Source organism: Chlorocebus sabaeus, chromosome 8 (assembly GCF_047675955.1).
Source record: "Chlorocebus sabaeus isolate Y175 chromosome 8, mChlSab1.0.hap1, whole genome shotgun sequence".
NCBI classification, from domain to species: Eukaryota; Metazoa; Chordata; class Mammalia; order Primates; family Cercopithecidae; genus Chlorocebus; species Chlorocebus sabaeus.
This window is the reverse complement of record NC_132911.1, coordinates 70,332,727-70,351,839: the sequence shown is the minus strand read 5'-3', so window position 1 is coordinate 70,351,839 and position 19,113 is coordinate 70,332,727. Positions and strand designations below refer to the sequence as shown.

The following is a 19,113-nucleotide window of genomic DNA, read 5'->3' as shown; positions in this document are numbered from 1 at the left end:
ACTGAGTGAGACTACACCTCCAAAAAAGAAAAAAAAAAAAAAAAAAGCAAACTCACTATGCTTAAGGTAGGTTTTTTAAAGGCAAGGAATCTTAAATTGTTTCAGAATTATATTCACTAGTTCTTTCTTTCAACGAAATTCACCAGCTACTCACTTTGTACCTGGTATTGTATGATCTAATAACCTGCCATCATTTTTCAATGTTGTGGAGAATAACAAAGAAAACAATGTATCATAAATGATAAATATAAAATTATATTTTCTAATTCCTAATGGAAAAAACATTTTTCTCTCGTTTAATTAGCTTTTAATATAATTCTATGCAAAAAAGGGTAAGAGTTAGATAAATCTGTTTCTGAAACGGCAAAAATACATGCCTCTTCCTTGGAATTATGAAATTGGAACTTACAGACTTTGAGAAATTAACTCAAAATGTTCAGGTTAACCTAACGTCATATTCAAATGTGAAATACTCCATGAAATGAAGTCTTCTATTTTTTCACACTCTTTGAGGTAGAACCCACACACGAGAGATTAACTTAGGTGCCCCCTAACATCAAAGTGCTGTGAAAGTCAGGGAACAATAAACACCTCAGGTTATCAGTTTGCCCTCTAAGCTGATGAGGGAACAGATATGTGCCATGAAAAAAAAAAAAAAAAAAAGTTATCAGAGGCCACCTAGATACTGACAGTGATAACTGTGAATTTCAGTACCTGCTGTGCCTTTGTTAATGTGAATCTGCAACACTTTCAGCAGTAACTTTCTAGCAGCCTGAAGAATGGAATAGGAAAAAATGTGGACTTTTGCATTGTGAAAACATCTGCAGACAGCACACTTTAAATGATTGCTGTTACCTACAAAAGCATGATAGCAACCATATTTGTCTCTTCTCCACAAACACTTCCTCATTTCCAAGAAGGCTCCTTGCTTTTAGCATGCTTCTTTCATTTACTTGAGTAAAAAGGTATGCATCTTTAAGACCAATTTGGAACCATGTACCTCCCCTCTTCTCTGGACAGTAATTCAATCAAAATATATACTTTTTGAGCTTTTGAGTTTATCTTTTCAAATAGTCTCCATTTTCTCCCTTTTGATGTCTGTGGTTCCTACATCCTCTGTGTGTGTGCGCCTGTGTAAGTGTGCTTAGCAAGTGAAGTATAACTCCACCATAAATGCAGCAGGTATTGGCCTCCAGGCGTACTCTGATGCAAAGCCTCTGGCTGCTGCACAGCCTTCCTCCTGGGTCTGCTGGGACAGTTACATTTCTTGGCTTCTTGGGGGAATGAAATTAAAGTTGTCTATAATATTTTAACGAAAATAAAATTCATCCCATTTCTAGGGAGAACGCAGTGTGGATGCAATATACCAAAAGGGGATGATTTTACAAAGTGAAGATTATCTTTCCCATATTGAAATGGTAAGATGATGATGGGTGGGATACTTGTTCCTAACCAATGCCAACATTTCTGGATGTAAAGAAATGGTCATTGCGTTGTTTCCTTAGAAGTGAGTAGGTAACATTTAACATTGATCTAAAGCCATTGTTTAACTGTTGCCATCATGGAAATGTTAAAATTGGCAGACTCCAATTTCTAGTCACCTTTATATTTTAGTAGTAATAAGAAAAACAAAATATGCAACTGCAAAGAGAACCTTTCATGGAAAAAAAAAAAATCAACAATAGATGACCTTACATTAAAAGAGAAGATAGCCTTGCAAGCATAGCACCATCATACCACTGTTTTAAATGGCTAGATTTTTATTGGTTTGCTTTTCTCTCAGGTAATTATCACTCTCTAAAATGATCTTGTTATTCATTTGATTATTGCCTAACTCCTCTGTTAGAATAAAATCTGCCTGTGAACAGGACCTTTCATGTTTAGCTCATCACTAGTTCCCAGCATTATGTGTACAGAAATATGGCATGCATGCACACTTGAGAAATAAAGATTGAGAAAAAGAAAGAAAGAAAGAAAGAAAGAAAGAAAGAAAGAAAGAAAGAAAGATGACTTGCATCTAGAAACATTCAGCCCTCATGCAGAAGTTTCAATTTTGTTCTGTTCCAAAGAAATAGGTATTTAAGTGGATATTCCAAGCTTCTGCTTCACTCAATGTTAAAAAAAAAAAAGACCAAAAAACAAAAAATCCAGTAAAATATGGCTATGCAACCTTTGGGAAACCATTGAACCTCAGGACAGTCATTAGCATGTTTGTATTTCTACAATGAAAGATTGAATTGTATAATTGCTAAGGTCCCTTCTGACTCTACAGCTCCAAGACTCTCTAATTTCAGGTAAATGTGAAGACATTTCAGACAGTCACTAGGCTATGGCGTGCCTCCCTCTGTTCCTGGCAAGTCTTGTGTCATTGACAGCATTAAGACATACATTACAAGTCCTAGCCCTGAAAGCTCAGCACTAGCTTGTGCATGTGTCATGGCCACAATAGGAAAAATCCTAAGGCAACAACGACCACTGCTCTTACCATGTAAGGAATACAGCTCTGTGACCAAAATAGAGCTGAAGATAAGCTCTTAGCCCCACCACTTGTCACTGAGCAACTGGCTTGATTAGGCCCATTTGTATCTACACCACATTCCTCCAACATTCATCGAGACATACTTGTTCAGAGCTATACCTTCATTTGAAATAAGGAACTTCAAAATTCCCTTCATTAAGCAAACAGGATTTCCTCCCACTAACCCTCCAAAAAAGAAAAAGAAAAGCAGCCTGTAGATTAATAATACTGAAAAAAGAACTATACTAAAGTAAGAAGTTCCTTTCAAGAAAATCAAATCCAGCCTTTCATTTATAAAGCTCCAGTTACAAGCACTTGGAGAAGTCCCATGAGTACAGACTAGGATGTCCCTAGAAATAGGACAGATAAACTGGAGAGACACTATCTTCTGGGCACCCAGACTGGGATTCGGCTCTTCATCAGCCGGCCCCTTTGTGTAGTGCTCAGCAAACAACTCCATTCAGTGGCTGGGGTCTCCGGTCTTCCAAACTCAGGCTCTTTTCTACTACTTTATGTTGCCACTCCATGTTCAAAGGATAATTATGCCATAATTTGAGGGATTTCTAACACTTAATCTTGGGGTTCTTGGCATTTGGGTTTTTCTGGGCTAGGCCAGATCATTTAGAATCTTCTTGAGTAGACATTACGAGGGCTGAGGGCCAGGTGGGCCTGTTCTGAGTGGAGCCCCATGGTTCAGCGAAAGCCACTTGTCAGGCTGAGCAGATGTTTATCTCACTCTGGTCTGCTGTGGGTAGTCACCACGTTTCCCAGAAGAGGCTCAGTCTCCCTTGGTTTCCAGTATTTCCTGTTGCCACAAAGCCTCTTTGATAAAGAACGGAAGTCATGTCTAGCTCCATTCATTCTCAACATGTCCCTCTAGAGGAAGTTGCTCAGTTCTGCCATCACAGTCAACTAGGACCTGACCGTCTTCTGACACCATTTAAAACATGCTCCAGAATCGTTAGAGGTGCCAGTTGGGTCACATCATCAGAATAAGTGTACGCTTTCCAAGCTGACTCTGAGGCTGTTAGGTGACATTTACCAAGCCCCTGGCATGTACCTCTTATTTCAACTTCGTCATCATGACAATGCTGTGAAGAAGGTATTATCATTCCCACTGTAACGCTGAGGAAACTAAGGGGCAGGAAGCTTAAGTAACGTGCCCAATGTCATGTAATTAAGCAACAGAGCTAAAACTCAAACTCTGAAATCTGTTCTTTTAAACATATGCTATATTGACTTTACAATTCTGGCAAGCTATTTAAACAATTTTAATTACATTCATACTTCATATTTGTGAAGGCATGGACAATGTCTCAGAGATGAGAAAAGGTCATTTGGGGTAAAAATCACTGCTTTGGAAACACAATGAATTTGTTCTCACTGCACAATCATTGGAGGGTTTTATTCAAGTTGTCCTTTTTCAGAGATTGAAAATGCTCAATATCAAATACTTATTATTCAACTTGGAACAATTTTCCCTAGACAGGCCATACAAAACAGGGATGTTTCTAGGCCTGCCAGCCTGCCTTTGGGAGGGCTAGTATTAACAGCCTGTGCCCTTAAGCATCCAGTGACATAGGATAAGTGCCATTGGTAAAGTTTACAAGAGGTAGATTATGTTCTCTAGGGATGAGGAGTGAAAGTCAAGCATGTTTTCCTGGAAGCAGAGAGCTCCCCATGGACATTTCCACTGCCTGTAGGCAGCCCCCCATCCAGTTCCTTCCTGTCCAGAACATCTCCAGGCCTAGAAAGGCAAGTGAACCTTCAGATCATGCTGGGCTCATAGAACAGCCCAGAAGCCCTCCATCAACCTGCAGTCCAGAGTTCAGGGATTGTCTTAGGCCAAGCCACTCTCAAGAAGCAGAGGTAAAAAGACTCATGGCTCCTTCACTCACCGTCAGCCCACAGCACAGAAGGAAAATGCCGCTCCCCCTTTCAGACCGCCCTTTTGAACTACAGTCATTCTCAAATCCTTCTTCATTATCACTGTAAATTCATGTTAACTGCAGACACTATTCTTAAATGATAACAAGGAGTCCACAAGGTAATTTACTCTAAGCTCAGCATTGCTCCAGGGCGGGTCCTGGGACAGGTGCCTCCCCAGGCCAGTCCTGTGCGATATTACATGATTAGGACAAAATTAGACATGTGCAAGGAAGGCACTGCCACCAAAGGGCTCTGGGGCAGGTGTCAGGGCCCAGGGCGGGGAGAGGTTGTGTAATTATGAAAGGATAATACCCACCCCAGGGACTACTTCATTTCCATCCCTAAGGAGATCTTCACCAATTAGAAAAGAGAATTCTTTAACAACAGATCCCCACCCCCTGGCCAGGAACTACTCATAGCTTCTCAGAAAATGTTTCTGGGCAGGTGGTGAGCAAAGCCAGAAAGGGAAATGAACTTCGGGCAGAACAGGAGACACAAGAGCTCTGTGGCCCTGACACCGGTAGAGAATCCACCCGGCTCTCAAGCTAGGACCATTTCACTGCAAGCTGAGGACCTGGTTTGCTCCATGATGTCCTGCCTTCCAGGCTGGCAAGAAGCTGAGCCTCTGGGCTTTGCCCACTGATATGGAACCGGCTCTGGGAGATCACCCCAGCAATGACAGATGCACAGGGTGGCCATCTGGAAGCGTCCCTGTCCTCAGGGACACTTCAAACGAAGGCTAATGTGTCAAATGGGAATCATAAAGTCGGAGACCTCCATGCGGCTTGAGACAATCTCTACATCTCCAGATGAGCCACCTTAACTGATCTGAAAGAACTATGCTCATGTGAGTCATATTCACTCATTCTTTATTTTGCTGATTATTAAAAATGTCAGACTCACTTCATAAAAATGTGAATACAGGAATATAAAAGGGAGGCACTGAAAATCACCTGCAGTCCCACTATTCACAAGCCTTAAGCTTTTGATGTTTTTCATTCCTGATTTCTCCACATGAATGTATAGAAGGTTATATGTAAATATCCACAGTCACCTGTTGCTTAACTATGGGGTATGTTCTAAGAAGTGCATCCTTAGACAGTTACATTGTGTGAGCATCACAGAATGTACTTACACAAACCCACATGGCAGAGCCTACTGCCCACTTAGGTTGTATGGCATGATCTATTGCTCCTAGGCCACAAACCTGTACAGCATGTTACAGCACTGAATCCCACGGGCAAATGTAATACATGGTATTTGTGCATCTAAGCATATCTAAATATATAAAGGTACAGTAAAAATATGATAAAATATGATATTATAATCTTACGAGACCTCCATCATATATGCAGTTCATCACTAACCAAAATATTACACGGTGCACGACTGTACTTTCTATACTGTTATATATGAGTATACATCCTAAACAACAAATAAGACTGTATACTTGCTATGTTTTTTCATCTTATAAAAACAGGTATGAAATAAATGAAAGAAATGAAATTAACAGATAAAAAGATTGACTTTTAAGACTCCTGACAATTTGCAGCCTCATCGTAAAGTCCTGCAGAGAGTGATTACATACCCTCCCCTAGCCACCTCTGAAAATGCTTATTAGAAAAGTGCGTCATGTTCAATGAATGGTATTGCCAATAAGAATGGGGGTAATGATCCTGCCCTTCCCTGCCAGGCATTCTTCCTGACATCTGCACTAATCCCTACTGCCGATTTAACTTCAAACCTGTTCCTTCTTGTCATTTTGGTGAATAAAAACAGCACTTCCTACCGCACCCTTGACTGGCTTCTATGAGGAAAATCTGTTGTCAAATCTCTACGGCCCACTCGGTGTCCTCTGATGCTGGCTAAAGGGAGCCCCAATCATTTGCATTTGCTCAAGAATCAAATTGCTTGAGGCCCAGATGGACCCCTCCAGGGCTCTTCTGTGCATTCTCCAGCTTCTCCATCCCAGACAGAAAGCCTGTTCCTTCCAACAGACATCTCCAATAAAGCCTTGAGATCACCTCACTCACCCACAAGCAACATGCCCCTATTTATAAACTCAAGACTCAGGTTGGTACTACCTGGAGTGCTGATTCACGGTGTTATAACTGAATTGTATTTTGCCTTTATTGTAAATAAGTACAAAGAAAAAAGTTTGTACTGTCTGTTTCCGAATCTCTTTTGGCTCTTCACCAAGAGAAAACTTTCCTCCTATAAATGGGTCCCAGACTGATCATGGATCTTTTCAGGAATATGAGTGTGGAGAAGAAACGAGATTGATTTTAATAAAGTGCAAATTTAAAATGAGATAGGTATAGCTAAAGTTCTAAAGCCCTCATTTAGAAAATGACCTTTAGCTTTCAATAGAATTTGCCTTTCTCATGATAAAATAATAAGAATAGTATTTATTGGACACTCACCACACGCCAGGCACTGTGCTAAGCATTTTGCTTCTGCTTATTTAATTATTCATAGTAACTCTATAAGGTAGGTACCATGATTGCCCCATTTTTACAGAGGAGAAAACTGAGGAACTGAATCTCCTTGTAGCAACACAAATGGATCTTAAAAACAAAATGATGGTGGCTCATCCCTGTGATCCCAGCACTTTGGGAGGCCAAGGCGGGCAGATCAGGAGGTCAGGAGTTGGAGACCAGCCTGGCCAACAGAATGAAACCCCGCCTCTACTAAAAATACAAAAAATTAGCTGGGCATGGTGGTGGGAGCCTGTAATCCCAGCTACTCAGGAGGCTGAGGCAGAAAAATCATTGGAACCCGGGAGGCAGAGGTAGCAGTGAGCCGAGATCACGTCATTGCACTCCAGCCTGGGTGACAGTGTGAGACTCCATCCCAAAAAACAAACAAAAACTCCAAAAACGTAAGGCTTGGTTTTTTAAAAAGTAAGAAGCAGAATGAAAAATACCACATAATACCATTTACAAAGTTTTTTAAAAAGTAAGAAGCAGAACGAACAATACCACACAATATAATTTATAAAATTAAAAGACATGCATATAACACAATACATATTTTATAAGAATACAAACAGAACATCAAACATGTTAGAGTGGTGATCTATGAGGAAGAGAACAAGAGTGGGAAATGAGGATAATGGGGAATAAATAGATAACAAGAGAGGCTTGGCACCCAGCAATGAGAACTATATGCCATGAACTGAACAGCATCATTCCTCCACCCTCTGCACAGAGGTCCAACGACACAAACAATGATCCCAAAGCTTAGAGCAGGGAGATTGTAATGGACTGCTCTGGGTTACAGAGCCAGGGCCTGGACTTGAACCCAGATATCTTGCACCTGCCCCAGAGCAACATGGCTGTAACTAGTCAGTGAATTTTCAATTCCTGAAAAGATATCTGCCACATAGCTAACTCTCTTTAGGCTTCCACACTTTAAAGGCCTCCAGTAATGACATACTTTATATTTGGTCTTGAGGGACAAGTCGATTTGCTCTACTTACTATACGGCAAGCACATATATAAGCTAAACAACCAGCCACTCATCTATCCATTCAGCAAGCTTTTTTTTTTTTTTTTTTTTTGAGTGTTGATTATGTGCCAGGCATTGGGCCAGCCAGAGGGCAAGTGGTGATGAATGAGCCTGAACTCTGGCCTCCATGAGCTCACAGCCCCCGAGCCATTCTCTAACCACAGCTAGGCAGATTTTTCTCCTCCTGACAACCACTTCGCAGTATTGCTGTGAGAGCGGAGAAGTGCAGCTCAGACCTGCCTATGACTGTCTAAAGCACCGACGAGTATTTCCTAAGACAGTTTGGATTTCCACCAAGAAAGTTTGCTCTAATAGCAACAACACTGATTTCCACGATGGGGGATTTATTTTTCTTGTAGCTAATCTTTCAAAAGGAAGAAAGAACAACACATGCAACAATAGCCCTAGTAATTGTGGCAACATCTGCCTCAGTGACTCATGTGGTAATGTCTCTTTTTGTGCAGGAGGTGAATATTTCAGAGACATATCAGGAAGGAGGCCATTCTAGAAGCAAAGGATGAAAGGTCAGAAGAGGGATGTCTAATGTGGCACTGAGGAAGCCACGAACCCCCGGGTATTGCAGGCTTGGTGGAGACCCTGTGAGAGTCACCTGACTCACCTCGATGGTTTTGCAGGTGTCTTCCAGCTGGCTGATCACTCCCTGGACTCGATCGTTGCTGCCCACGAGGATAGCGATGCCATCGCTGAGCTCAGACTAATGAAGAGAAAACATGAACCCCATATCTTAGGGATTTCCTAGTCACCCCAACTGTGAACTGGTCATAATATTGTCTTTACAGGTTCTTAATTTAGGATACATGCAATCCCTAAGGACTAACAGGGAGGCCTGTGGACCTCCTGATATTGCAAGCAAACTTTTGTGTATGAATACATTTGTGCAGGGAGAGGTTTCACAGTTTTCATCACATTCTTAATATTGAGATCAACATGTTCAAGCTAAAGAATTGTAAGTATTGCTTATAAATGACATGAAGACAAATATGCGACGTCAGTGACCCAAATGGAATTATTTACCTAGTGGAACTAAGGGTCAATTTTACTTGGGAAATGTGTATAGTAAATACTCATTTATTCAACATACACTTATTATGGGCATAAGAATGTAGTGTATACAGACACAAACACACATTAGACTAAGTCATTACAAACTTCACACTGAAACAAAGAACTGGTTCTAGGAGAGAAATGTCAACTTTGAAATTCCTTTGCTCTTTTGACTTAGGCAGAGATTCTACTGTTCCTATTTACCCCCTTCCCAAGGCTGGCTGATGGAGCCACTGGGAACACTGGATGGGCACTTGGGAGACACATGTACTTGGTCCAGTTCTACCCCCAACTTCTCTGTGATGTTGGGCAAAACATATATTCAATTTCTGCCTAATTTTCTCACATTTAGAAGGAGAAGATTGGACCAGAACAGTGATTATAAAATATTTTAAAGCTGCAGAACCTTCTTCAAATGAGAGCTAATATGGAGGTGAAGCTACTTTGGCCAAACAGGAGCAAGGGTGAGGGTCCCACCAGTCTGTCCTTCTGTCTATCTCACATGAGTCTATGGGCTCTGAAGGAAGGACTGTGAAACAGCTACCATCCAGTTCTATCATGCTATGACTTTGGGGGAGGTGGGCAGAACAGAAGGGGGAATAAATTGTAACTGGATTGAAAAATAAACAAATGTTGTGGATAATTTGCAAAATCCGGCTTTAGCACTTAGTGGCCACTAGTTGTAGTTGGAGTTGCCCAAGAGTTTTACTTCCAAATTTGATTCCAGTGCTGACTTTCACAGTAAAACACTGATCAAATGTGGAATTGATTATTCTAAATGAAATAAACTGAGAGGTGGAACTGCTCAAATTCTCAGTGCCTGGAGTGGCTGCACCTATTGGAGTACCCAACTCTGCTTTTATCTGCACCAGATGGATAAATACTGACCTGCTTGTGCATGAAACCAGGTTGGCAGGTTGGTAAAGTGTAGAGGGGGCTATGGCTGAGGCCCTGGGGTCAGGGGGATGCACCACACTCAGAGGGGTCTTTAGGCAACTGGCCCCGGTGACAGGAGGGCCAGCACAAGTCTGTGTTTTAAAGCTGTTCTGTAACTGTATGTCATTAGTGTAACCCTCCCTCACTAAGAGTGCGAGAGAAAAGGCATTGAGGAGGACCAAAGAAACCTTTCATGGGTGGATGAAGAAAAGTATTCTGTGAGTAGGGTAAAAAGCTGTCCTTTTCTTATCTGTAGTCTAAACTTCACATAATCTTGAGCAGTTTGAGCTTTTGCTGGGTCCCCTAACATTGCTCATCTTCAGCAACCTCCAAAGGGCACAAAAACAGGGATCCTGCCCTTCTGTGCCCCTTCCTGAACCTGGGCACCCCTGCCCTGTCTCTCCTTTCCCCCCACCATCCAGGGAATTTGGTGTGCGCCTCGTGCACAACTGTGCACACATCTTCCTGCAGACCTTGTGTGCCCCCAGTGTCCCTTGGCCCTGTGTGGCTTGGGTTTCCTCCTCCACCAGAGGAGGCCACTCACATTGGCCCCAGCAAGGCCCTGAGGTGTGAGGATGGGAAGGGGGTGCGGGAGGGAGGGAGCAGCTCTGTTACCTTCTGTCTCTGGAACACATGAGTGAGGGGAGCCACCTGGCAGTCCTTGTGTGCACCAAACACCTTGCACAGAGAGCAGGTGGGCACTTCGCAGTTCAGACAGTAGATGTTGATGCGCTCCTCTTCATGCTCCTCGCACATGGGCTGGTCGGACTTCTTTTCTGGCCTGGGAGGAGGTAGGCAGATAAATGTCCATCAGCTCTCACTGGGCCATGGCAGAGACTGTTGCTCTGCCTTGCAAATTCCTTCTCGTCCCTGTATGCCCAGCAAGTCTATTCCAGAAGGCCCCCAGGGGCCCTTTTACGTGCTCAGAGTTCACCAAATTCAGCTTCCCCACAGGTATAGCAGGGGAGTGCTGGCAAATCTCTAACAACTTGCTTGGGGTAGGGACAGAGAAGTGGAGACCCTGATTTGTACCATTTGCCCATTTCCATGGTGTATTTCCACATGGCCAATTTAAGGTTATTTAAGGTTTAAGAATCTGCTAGTGAAATTCCTGAAAGTTTGAACATCGGACCCTGGTGAGCCATCAGGAATGTGGTCCAGCACTGTGTCCACATGTTCACGAGTTTCTCAAAGGACACTTTCCCATTATGGACCAAGAACAGGAAGTTGTTGATGAACTAAAAGTCAAGTTTGCACAAGTTTTGGGAGGAGCTAGATCACACCCCTCCAGCCTCTGGCCCCAGGAAACACCCTTTTCACTTGAAGGAGTGAGGATAGGCGTGGCTCACATGGAACCGAAATCTTCTGATTATTAATTCAAGTACTGGTTGGATGCAACTGTGTATGAGAGGCAAATGTGGGTGTACCTCCTTATATAAACCCCAGGAATTCTGATATATCCTATCTAAGGACTGAGGCTGCTAATAGTTTTCAGAAGTATTACAAAAATTCAAATCCAAATCCAGAAGCTTTCTTCAAATTTCCAAACACATAGTTATTTAGCAATATCTTAGATTTGGGACTACATTTTTTTGTTGTTGCTATACAGATCCAATTTTTAAAAACTACAGGTTTTTATGAGCCATGAAATCAATTTAGGGAGCTATGATCCGCATTGTTAAAATAAAAATAGAATGGAATAGCAAATACTGTGAATTACATGTAGTAAGAAAAAGTATAGCTATTCGAAACTTTTGTTTCAGGTGTACATGTGTATATATATGACTGAAACAAAAGTATGTGTGTTTGTGTGTGTGTTTGTGTATATGCGTATATATGTATGTACGTGCGTGTATATATATATCCATCCATATATGTAAGTGGTTACAATGTAAAATGCACTTCCTACTGTGAATCATGAATACAGGTGTTGAAACCCATTGTTTCTGATGTGTGGTATCTTGTAGCTGCAGCCCCAGAACTCAGAGAAAGGCAGAGAATATACTGATGTACCTCTGTAAGAGACTAATGTTCCTTTATAAGTTGCTAGGTGGATGTCAAGTACTTGAGATTAGGACAAACATTGGGAGAATCCCTGGGTCTCATAAGAAAATTGCATGGACTTCCAGTTTCAAAATATTAGAATCTGATTGTTGCAAAAGGAATTTCTGTCTGGTTTTGCAGCAATATGCTTTCCTTGAAGTCTATGACCTTCTGATTTGACCACATATTTGGAACTCAAATAAGGAAAGTCAACTCCACAATTGAGAAAATTGTTCCCCTCTCAGGTCTGTCTGTTTCCTCCACTAGAAAATCAGCTCCATGAGGGCAGGGGCCATGATGAGTCTTCTTTTTTGCTGCATCTCCAGTACTCGGAACAGTGCCTCGCACAGAGGCAGTGGCTCCGTAAATATTTGTTGCACAAATGAGTGAGACAACGAAAGGGAATTTGACCTATTAATGGACAGTATTCTCTGTGCTCTAGTGTAACACCACCCAGCTGGAGAAGGCATGGCAAGTATGGGGAAAGCCTGGGATCACCTGGCACTCCTGAGTGGCAGAGGAAGAGACCAGACAACTTTCTGATTACTCCTTTAATAAATGACAGTGCCCTCTCGGGTTTGGACTGGCAAGTTGGTCTCCGCCTGCTCAAAGGCATCTTCCCCTCTAAATCCTTCCCTCCTAGCTATCTCCACCTTATTATTAACGTGGATTAAGCAAGAGTGGGCAGTCTGGGTCCCACATGCTGTTCTGATATCAATAACTGTGACCAGAGATAGTGTCACAGAGCATGGGTCTATGCAGTATGTGCAAATATTGAAAATGTGAAACAGCCATAAGGCTCTACATTTAGTTTTGTTTGTGATTCAATTTATTTATTTATTTATTTCATGGTGCTGTATACACTGATTACCTGTATTCCTCATTGGGTTTTTCCTATTTAGGTTATAGCCCAGCCCCAGAGGCACCACCCATTCATAGATGAGCGTATAATGAGACCTCTGTACAACTTAAAACATGTAACAGACTTGGGACAGATTTGGCATGTAAAAAAAAAAAGACATAAATACATTTTTATGAGGTGAGAGCAGCCAAGCTCACAGCTGTGGTAAGGGCCCAATGCTAAATGTTGGCTGTGGCCCCTCACCGTTCAGTGTAGGCTGGACTGAGTCTGTAGCCTGCTGTCTCTGGTCTCTGAGGTTCCTGAGGCCACCCTAGAGTTTCCTGAGGAGTGGGCATCTGGTCTTGGTGAGGCAATTCAAGTAGTAACTTTGTAGTCAAACTGATTTTTTTTTTTGAGATGGAGTTTTGCTCTTGTCGCTCAGGCTGCAGTGCAATGGCTCAATCTCAGCTCACTGCAACCTCCACCTCCCAGGTTCAAGTGATTCTCTTGCCTCGGTCTCCCAAATTGCTGGGATAACAGGCATCTGCCATAGCACCTGGCCAATTTTTCTTGTATTTAGTAGAGATGGGGTTTCACCGTGTTGGTCAGGCTGGCCTCGAACTCCTGACCTCAGGTGATCTGCCCAACTCAGCCTCCCAAAGTGCTGCGATTACAGGTGTGAGCCACCGTGCCCAGCCAAACTGATCTTAAAGCTTCATTCCAGCTCAGCTTCTCCATGTAGTGGCTATGTGGCCTTAGACAAGTTACTTAACCTCTTTTGGTCTCAGTTTTTACTCGTATCAAAAATCAGATTAAGGGTCTTCTAATTAAATGTGGCAGAATGCACACAAGCACGTATTTATTTATGTATTTATATATGTATGTATGTATGTATTCCGCTGAAATCCCAGTGAAATGAGGATAAGGAAATTAAAGGGCATAAATTAATAAGGACAAAAAGTGAGCACGGATGACAGCAGATGAGAGATGTCAACCAAATGTTGGAAATTAGGAACATCTGGATGAAGGGACATGACCTACTTGAGTTGCACCTTAGTTCTGTTACGTTCCTGCAGTGAGAAGCTTACAATAAGCAAGCTGACTTGAGCTATGAAACCCTGGAAAGGCTCTGGAACTGCAGGAGCCAGGAGTCCTGAAGGCGGAAGTAGGCAATGACGGAGTGGGAGAGGCTGAAAAGAGGAGGACTTTGTGCACATTTCAAGAGATTACTTGAGGATAGAAACAAGAGAGTAAGCCACCAAACAAGGAGACCTGGAATCCAGGACGCAAGGGGTTCAACCCAGGGGAGAGTAAAAGAATTCCCAAGTAGAGGGTAAAGCCTAGCCATGTGAGGACTCAGTCCTAATTGTCTACAGTGGAAAGTCAATAGGAAATGTCTAAAATTGAAAAGTCAAAGAATAGAAGCATACCAGTAGTATGCACATGTCACTGGTGATAAATAGCAGAAAAACAGTTAAAAGAATTAAAAGTGGTTGACTCTGGTGAATGAGGCTTGGGGGTAAAGAGAGAATAGGGTGGAGATAGCACTTCTCTTCAGAGGCCTTGTATACTGAATTTTAAAAAGTGTGTATTTTAGTTACTTTAAGACACTAAAAACTTTAATAGGATAGCAGTAATTATAATAATCAACACCTCACAGGATTATTGTAAGAATTAAAGAATTGCATATGGGCCAGGCGCGGTGGCTCATGCCTGTAATCCCAGCACTTTGGGAGGCCAAGGTGGGCAGATCACGAGGTCAGGAGATCGAGACCATCCTGGCTAACACGGTGAAACCCCATCTCTACTAAAAAAAAAAAAAAAAAATTAGCCAGGCTTGGTGGTGGGCACCTGGAGTCCCAGCTACTGGGGAGGCTGAGGCAGGAGAATGGCATGAACCTGGGTGGTGGAGCTTGCAGTGAGTGGAGATCGTGCCACTGCACTCCAGCTTGGGCGACAGAGCAAGACTCCGTCTCAAAAAAAAAAAAAAAGAATTGCACATGATTCATGTGTTAGGCACCCTGAACAGTGTCTGGCACATAGCACATAGTAGTTTTACTTGTTATAGTTTAAAGTTAATTATTATTATATTAATTATTAATATTAGCCAAAATAGTACCTTCTCTTACCGTCTCTCCCTCCCAACTGTGGCTAGTCTGGCACCATGCAGAATTCTGGATAAGAATGCCAGGTTTTGGCTGGGCACGGTGGCTCATGCCTGTAATCCCAGCACTTTGGGAGGCCGAGGCGGGCAGATCCTCCGGGTCAGGAGATCGAGACCATCCTGGCTAACACAGTGAAACCCCATCTCTACTAAAAATATGAAAAAATTAGCCGGGCCTAGTGGCGGGTGCCTGTAGTCACAGCTACTCGGGGAGGCTGAGGCAGAAGAATGGCGTCATCCCGGGAGACAGAGCTTGCAGTGAGTGAGCCAAGATTGTGCCACTGCACTCCAGCCTGGGCAACAGAGTGAGACTCCATCTCAAAAAAATAAAATAAAATAAAATAAAAAAAGAATGCTAGGTTTGGTGGAGACTTACAGTCTCCAGCCTTTCTGGAGGAGGTCAGAGTTGACCAATAACATCCCAGTCTGTGACTGGTCACCCCTCCACCCCCTTCCAATGGCCACAGCTGAACTCTTCGCACTCTGTATATCCAAGGTCATTCTAGGGTTACCTAATGTACCCTGAGGCTCAAGGTTCTGGTCTAGTAAGGCTGCCTGCCCCCAGGGGACACCTGCGTTTCTTCCCAGACATATGGCCAAGTGCTCTGTGCGACTTGTGGTTCTGCTACCAAGTAAAATTGTCCCACAAGCAAGTCTCAAGTTCAAGAAAAAACAGCATAACAAAATCATAGAAAATCACAAAAGCATCCCTAGTCCACTCAACTATGAGCTTTATTGTTGGAAATTTCGTTCATTGCTTTTGTGCAATTTACTTCCTAGCCCTGGGTACTATTTTTGGCAGCTGCACCAAGCCAACTTCATAGTTAAGGTGAAGATGTGTTTTGTAGTTTTACTAATACTGCAAGTTTTAACATCTCTTCTCTGGATTTCATAAAAAGTATTGCTATTTTTTCATGTCTCAAATTCCCACTGTGACAAGTAACAAAACATAAATTTATTGCAATAAATAGAACATGTAAGAATATTTGTGGTGTTGCTTAATCAGCTGGGATTTATGGGGCAACTATTCTGTGCAAGGCACTGTACTAGCTCTCAAACTTGTTATGTAAGAATATTTGTGGTATTGCTTAATCAGCTGGGATTTATGGAGCAACTATTCTGTGCAAGGCACTGGACTAGCACTGGAACTCTTGTTAATATAAACTCTCTTAATATTAGGTTGGTGGAAAAGTAATTGCTGTTTTGGCCATGAAAAGTAATTGCAAAAATCGCAATTTTGCATCAATCTCATAATTAATTGGTTTTTAATTGGTTGGTTAAGTTTTTAAGAGACAGTGTGTATTTGTATTTTAAAGTAGTGAAATACAATGAGATCAAATCTGTAAAGTAACAGCAACAGCAATAGTACTTTTGTTCTTGTCAAGAGACTTTGGAAGCAAGGGAAACAGCCAGCTGCAATCTCTGCAATATGTCATCAGCAATTCTTCCCCAAACCCATCTAGATCCTGGTACTGTCTAATTTAGTTTTGGATCTTTAGCGGAAATTAATAGCTATAATAATTATAATAATTATGTTAGATTTATAGAACAGCTTTCCTTCCAAGAGCACAAGCCTCTTAGAGCTCTGCAGATGTTCCATAAATACATGTCCCCTAATGGAATCACAATGAGGCCACTTCTAGATGGTCTCAATATTGCTATCAAGCTTTGTGGACTGGACTGACCTGTGCACAATTGAAAAGGGGCTCTTCACATCATGCCTTCTAGGAATAAGCTTCCCACAGCGTTGTATCTAGGAAAGGAATTCTATAGCCAATGCGGTTTGGTGAAGAAGAAGCCTTTTTTGTTATTTTTTTAAATGAATGGATGATACATAATGCTATCACAATGCTATTCGCAATCAACAAGTGAATGCTGACTATGCAGTAAATACACTATAAGGAATAGGGAAACATAACCTGAATTTCATCTTTTTTTTCCTCATGTCTCTGAACTTTAAGTCCCTAAAGCCCAGGGTTTTGCCTTGCTTTGTGACTTCCCTTAGAGTAACTACAGTGACAACCTATGTTAGAGGATTTTGTTTTTATTATTACCATCCAAACAATTTTAAGGCAAAACTGTCTGAATTAGGAACTGGGCTATTTTGGAAGATGCCATTTCTATTACTTTTCTATTAAGTTTTTACTAGATTTTTTTTCTTTGCTTTGTAGAGATCTGGAGCTACAAAGGACCTGTAAAGTGCAAAAATGTGTAAAATGGATGTAATACCAGGATTTAAGGTGTAGAGGGACAGCAGTATGTCTCTTTCAACATCACTATCTGGAATGGATTAGTGTTAATGAGTCACTTAATTCTTAAATTGGTACAAAAGCATGGGCACCAACTCCCCTCTCTCATGCTGTGAGCAACTCAGTCTCACTGGGAAGGACTGACTTGGAAAACCATTTTTCCATAAAACAGTCTGTGATTGATAAATAAGCATTCAGTGCAGCAACCCATTAAACCAAACAAACAAAAACAAGTTTCAGATGGCCTTGACACATGGAAGAGTGGAAGAGTGTTACCTGGTGGACTCCTGCTTGTAGATGTCAATGATATTTTCCACCAGCAGGTTCCTCTGAAGTCCATATACCCCATGTCTATCCAAAACCACTTCATGTCTACAGGATGGGCAGCGGAATCGGCCCCCTGATGCCATGGTGGTGCCTCCTCTTGTGGGCAAATACGGGTTAGAGGCCTGTTCTTGCCAAGTAAGAAAAAAGGAATTGGGTAATGCCACAAGTAGCTTCTCCGAGACTTGTTTTCACTCTCTGCTACTACAAACAACATGAACTTCTACTTTAAGCTTGCCATAAGATCATCCCTCAGGGCTTTCTCAGCAAGTGGTCCTGAAACACAGGGTCAGACCTTATCCACAGTCATATGCGAACATACTACTGTCTACATAAGATATTTTTCCATTCAACATTTTCAGAACCAAAAGTTCCAGCCAGAAACTCCACATTAAAGTCTTCAGCAACTACTTATTTATAGCTTTGAAACACATTAAATGGTTTGATTTTTAAAAATATATGATTCTTAGTATTAAAATAAAACTAGATTTGGGAGTAAAGAGGACACAAACCAAATCATTAAAAGAAACATGTTTTTCTTGAAAGTAAATGCAACTTTATAAAGTTTTTTTTTGTTTGTTTGTTTTTCTTTTTTTGAGACATTGTCTCACTCCGTTGCCCAGGCTGGAGTGCAATGGCACAATCTCGGCTCACTGCAACCTCCACCTCCTGGGTTCAAGCAATTCTCCTGCCTCAGCCTCCCAAGTACTTGAGATTATAGGTGCCCGCCACCATGCCCAGCTAATTTTTTTTTTTTTTTTTTTTTTGTATTTTTAGTGGAGATGGGGTTTCGCCATGTTAGCCAGCCTGGTCTCGAGTGCCTGAACTCAGGTGATCCACTGGCCTCGGCCTCCCAAAGTGCTGGAATTACAGGTGTGAGCCACCGCACCCGGCAACCTTATAAAGTTTTTTAAAGGATTTCACCTCAGTGTTAAGCACTTGATTCCAAGAGAAGGGAATCTTTTCCACCCCCTTTCCCCAACCAAATTCCAAACAAACCTACCTGGAAAATATCACTGGCACATTTCCTACACAGGTTGTGCTGACAGGGGAGAATGACCACGGGTTTCGTGAACATCTCTAAGCAGATGGGACAGATGAGTTGCTTCTCTAAGTTATCCATGGTCTGCTGCTCTTTGGAAAAAGACTTGTAATTCAGGGATGCGCTCATCTCCTCGCTGTCCCCAAGTGTGCTGCCAGGCAAGGGTGCTGCAAGTGGCTCCAGCAAGTGTTTCCTGGATATTATTCCAGGGATTGTGTGATCAAGTGTCCTTTACGTTTCTCTCGGTGGAGGACATTGTTTCAGGCCCTGGTTTGGAGTGGGTGCCGGAGCTGTTTTTAGCAACCTGCAGTCATGTGATGTGGGCTGACTTGTCCATATAAGCCAGTGACAGGAGGATGGATCCTGACAGGTGACGAGCAGGAGTCAACATTCTTGCCCCAGGGAGTGAAGAGAGTGGGTAGGAAGGAGGATTACAAACCCCATTTAGACAGGGTTGTGAAGAGAAGGAGGTCAAAGCTGACAGTTGTCAAC

The 19,113-nt window shown here is 42.2% G+C and overlaps 1 protein-coding gene across 4 annotated transcripts in view; it reads right to left on the bottom strand.

Moving 5' to 3' along the window:
- The window catches only part of TRIM55 (tripartite motif containing 55), a 49,236-nt gene extending 30,346 nt beyond the window's left edge, over positions 1–18,890 (bottom strand). For all 4 annotated transcript variants that reach the window (XM_038000448.2, XM_008000770.3, XM_038000449.2 and 1 more), the window contains exons 1-4: positions 18,583–18,890; positions 17,532–17,704; positions 10,574–10,739; positions 8,577–8,672 (exon numbers count right to left, since the gene is read on the bottom strand). In XM_038000448.2, the coding sequence (XP_037856376.1) occupies positions 8,577–8,672; positions 10,574–10,739; positions 17,532–17,704; positions 18,583–18,750 (603 nt within the window). In that variant the 5' untranslated portion in view covers positions 18,751–18,890. The remainder of the gene's footprint in view (positions 1–8,576; positions 8,673–10,573; positions 10,740–17,531; positions 17,705–18,582) is intronic.
- Between the last annotated feature and the right edge of the window lie 223 nt (positions 18,891–19,113).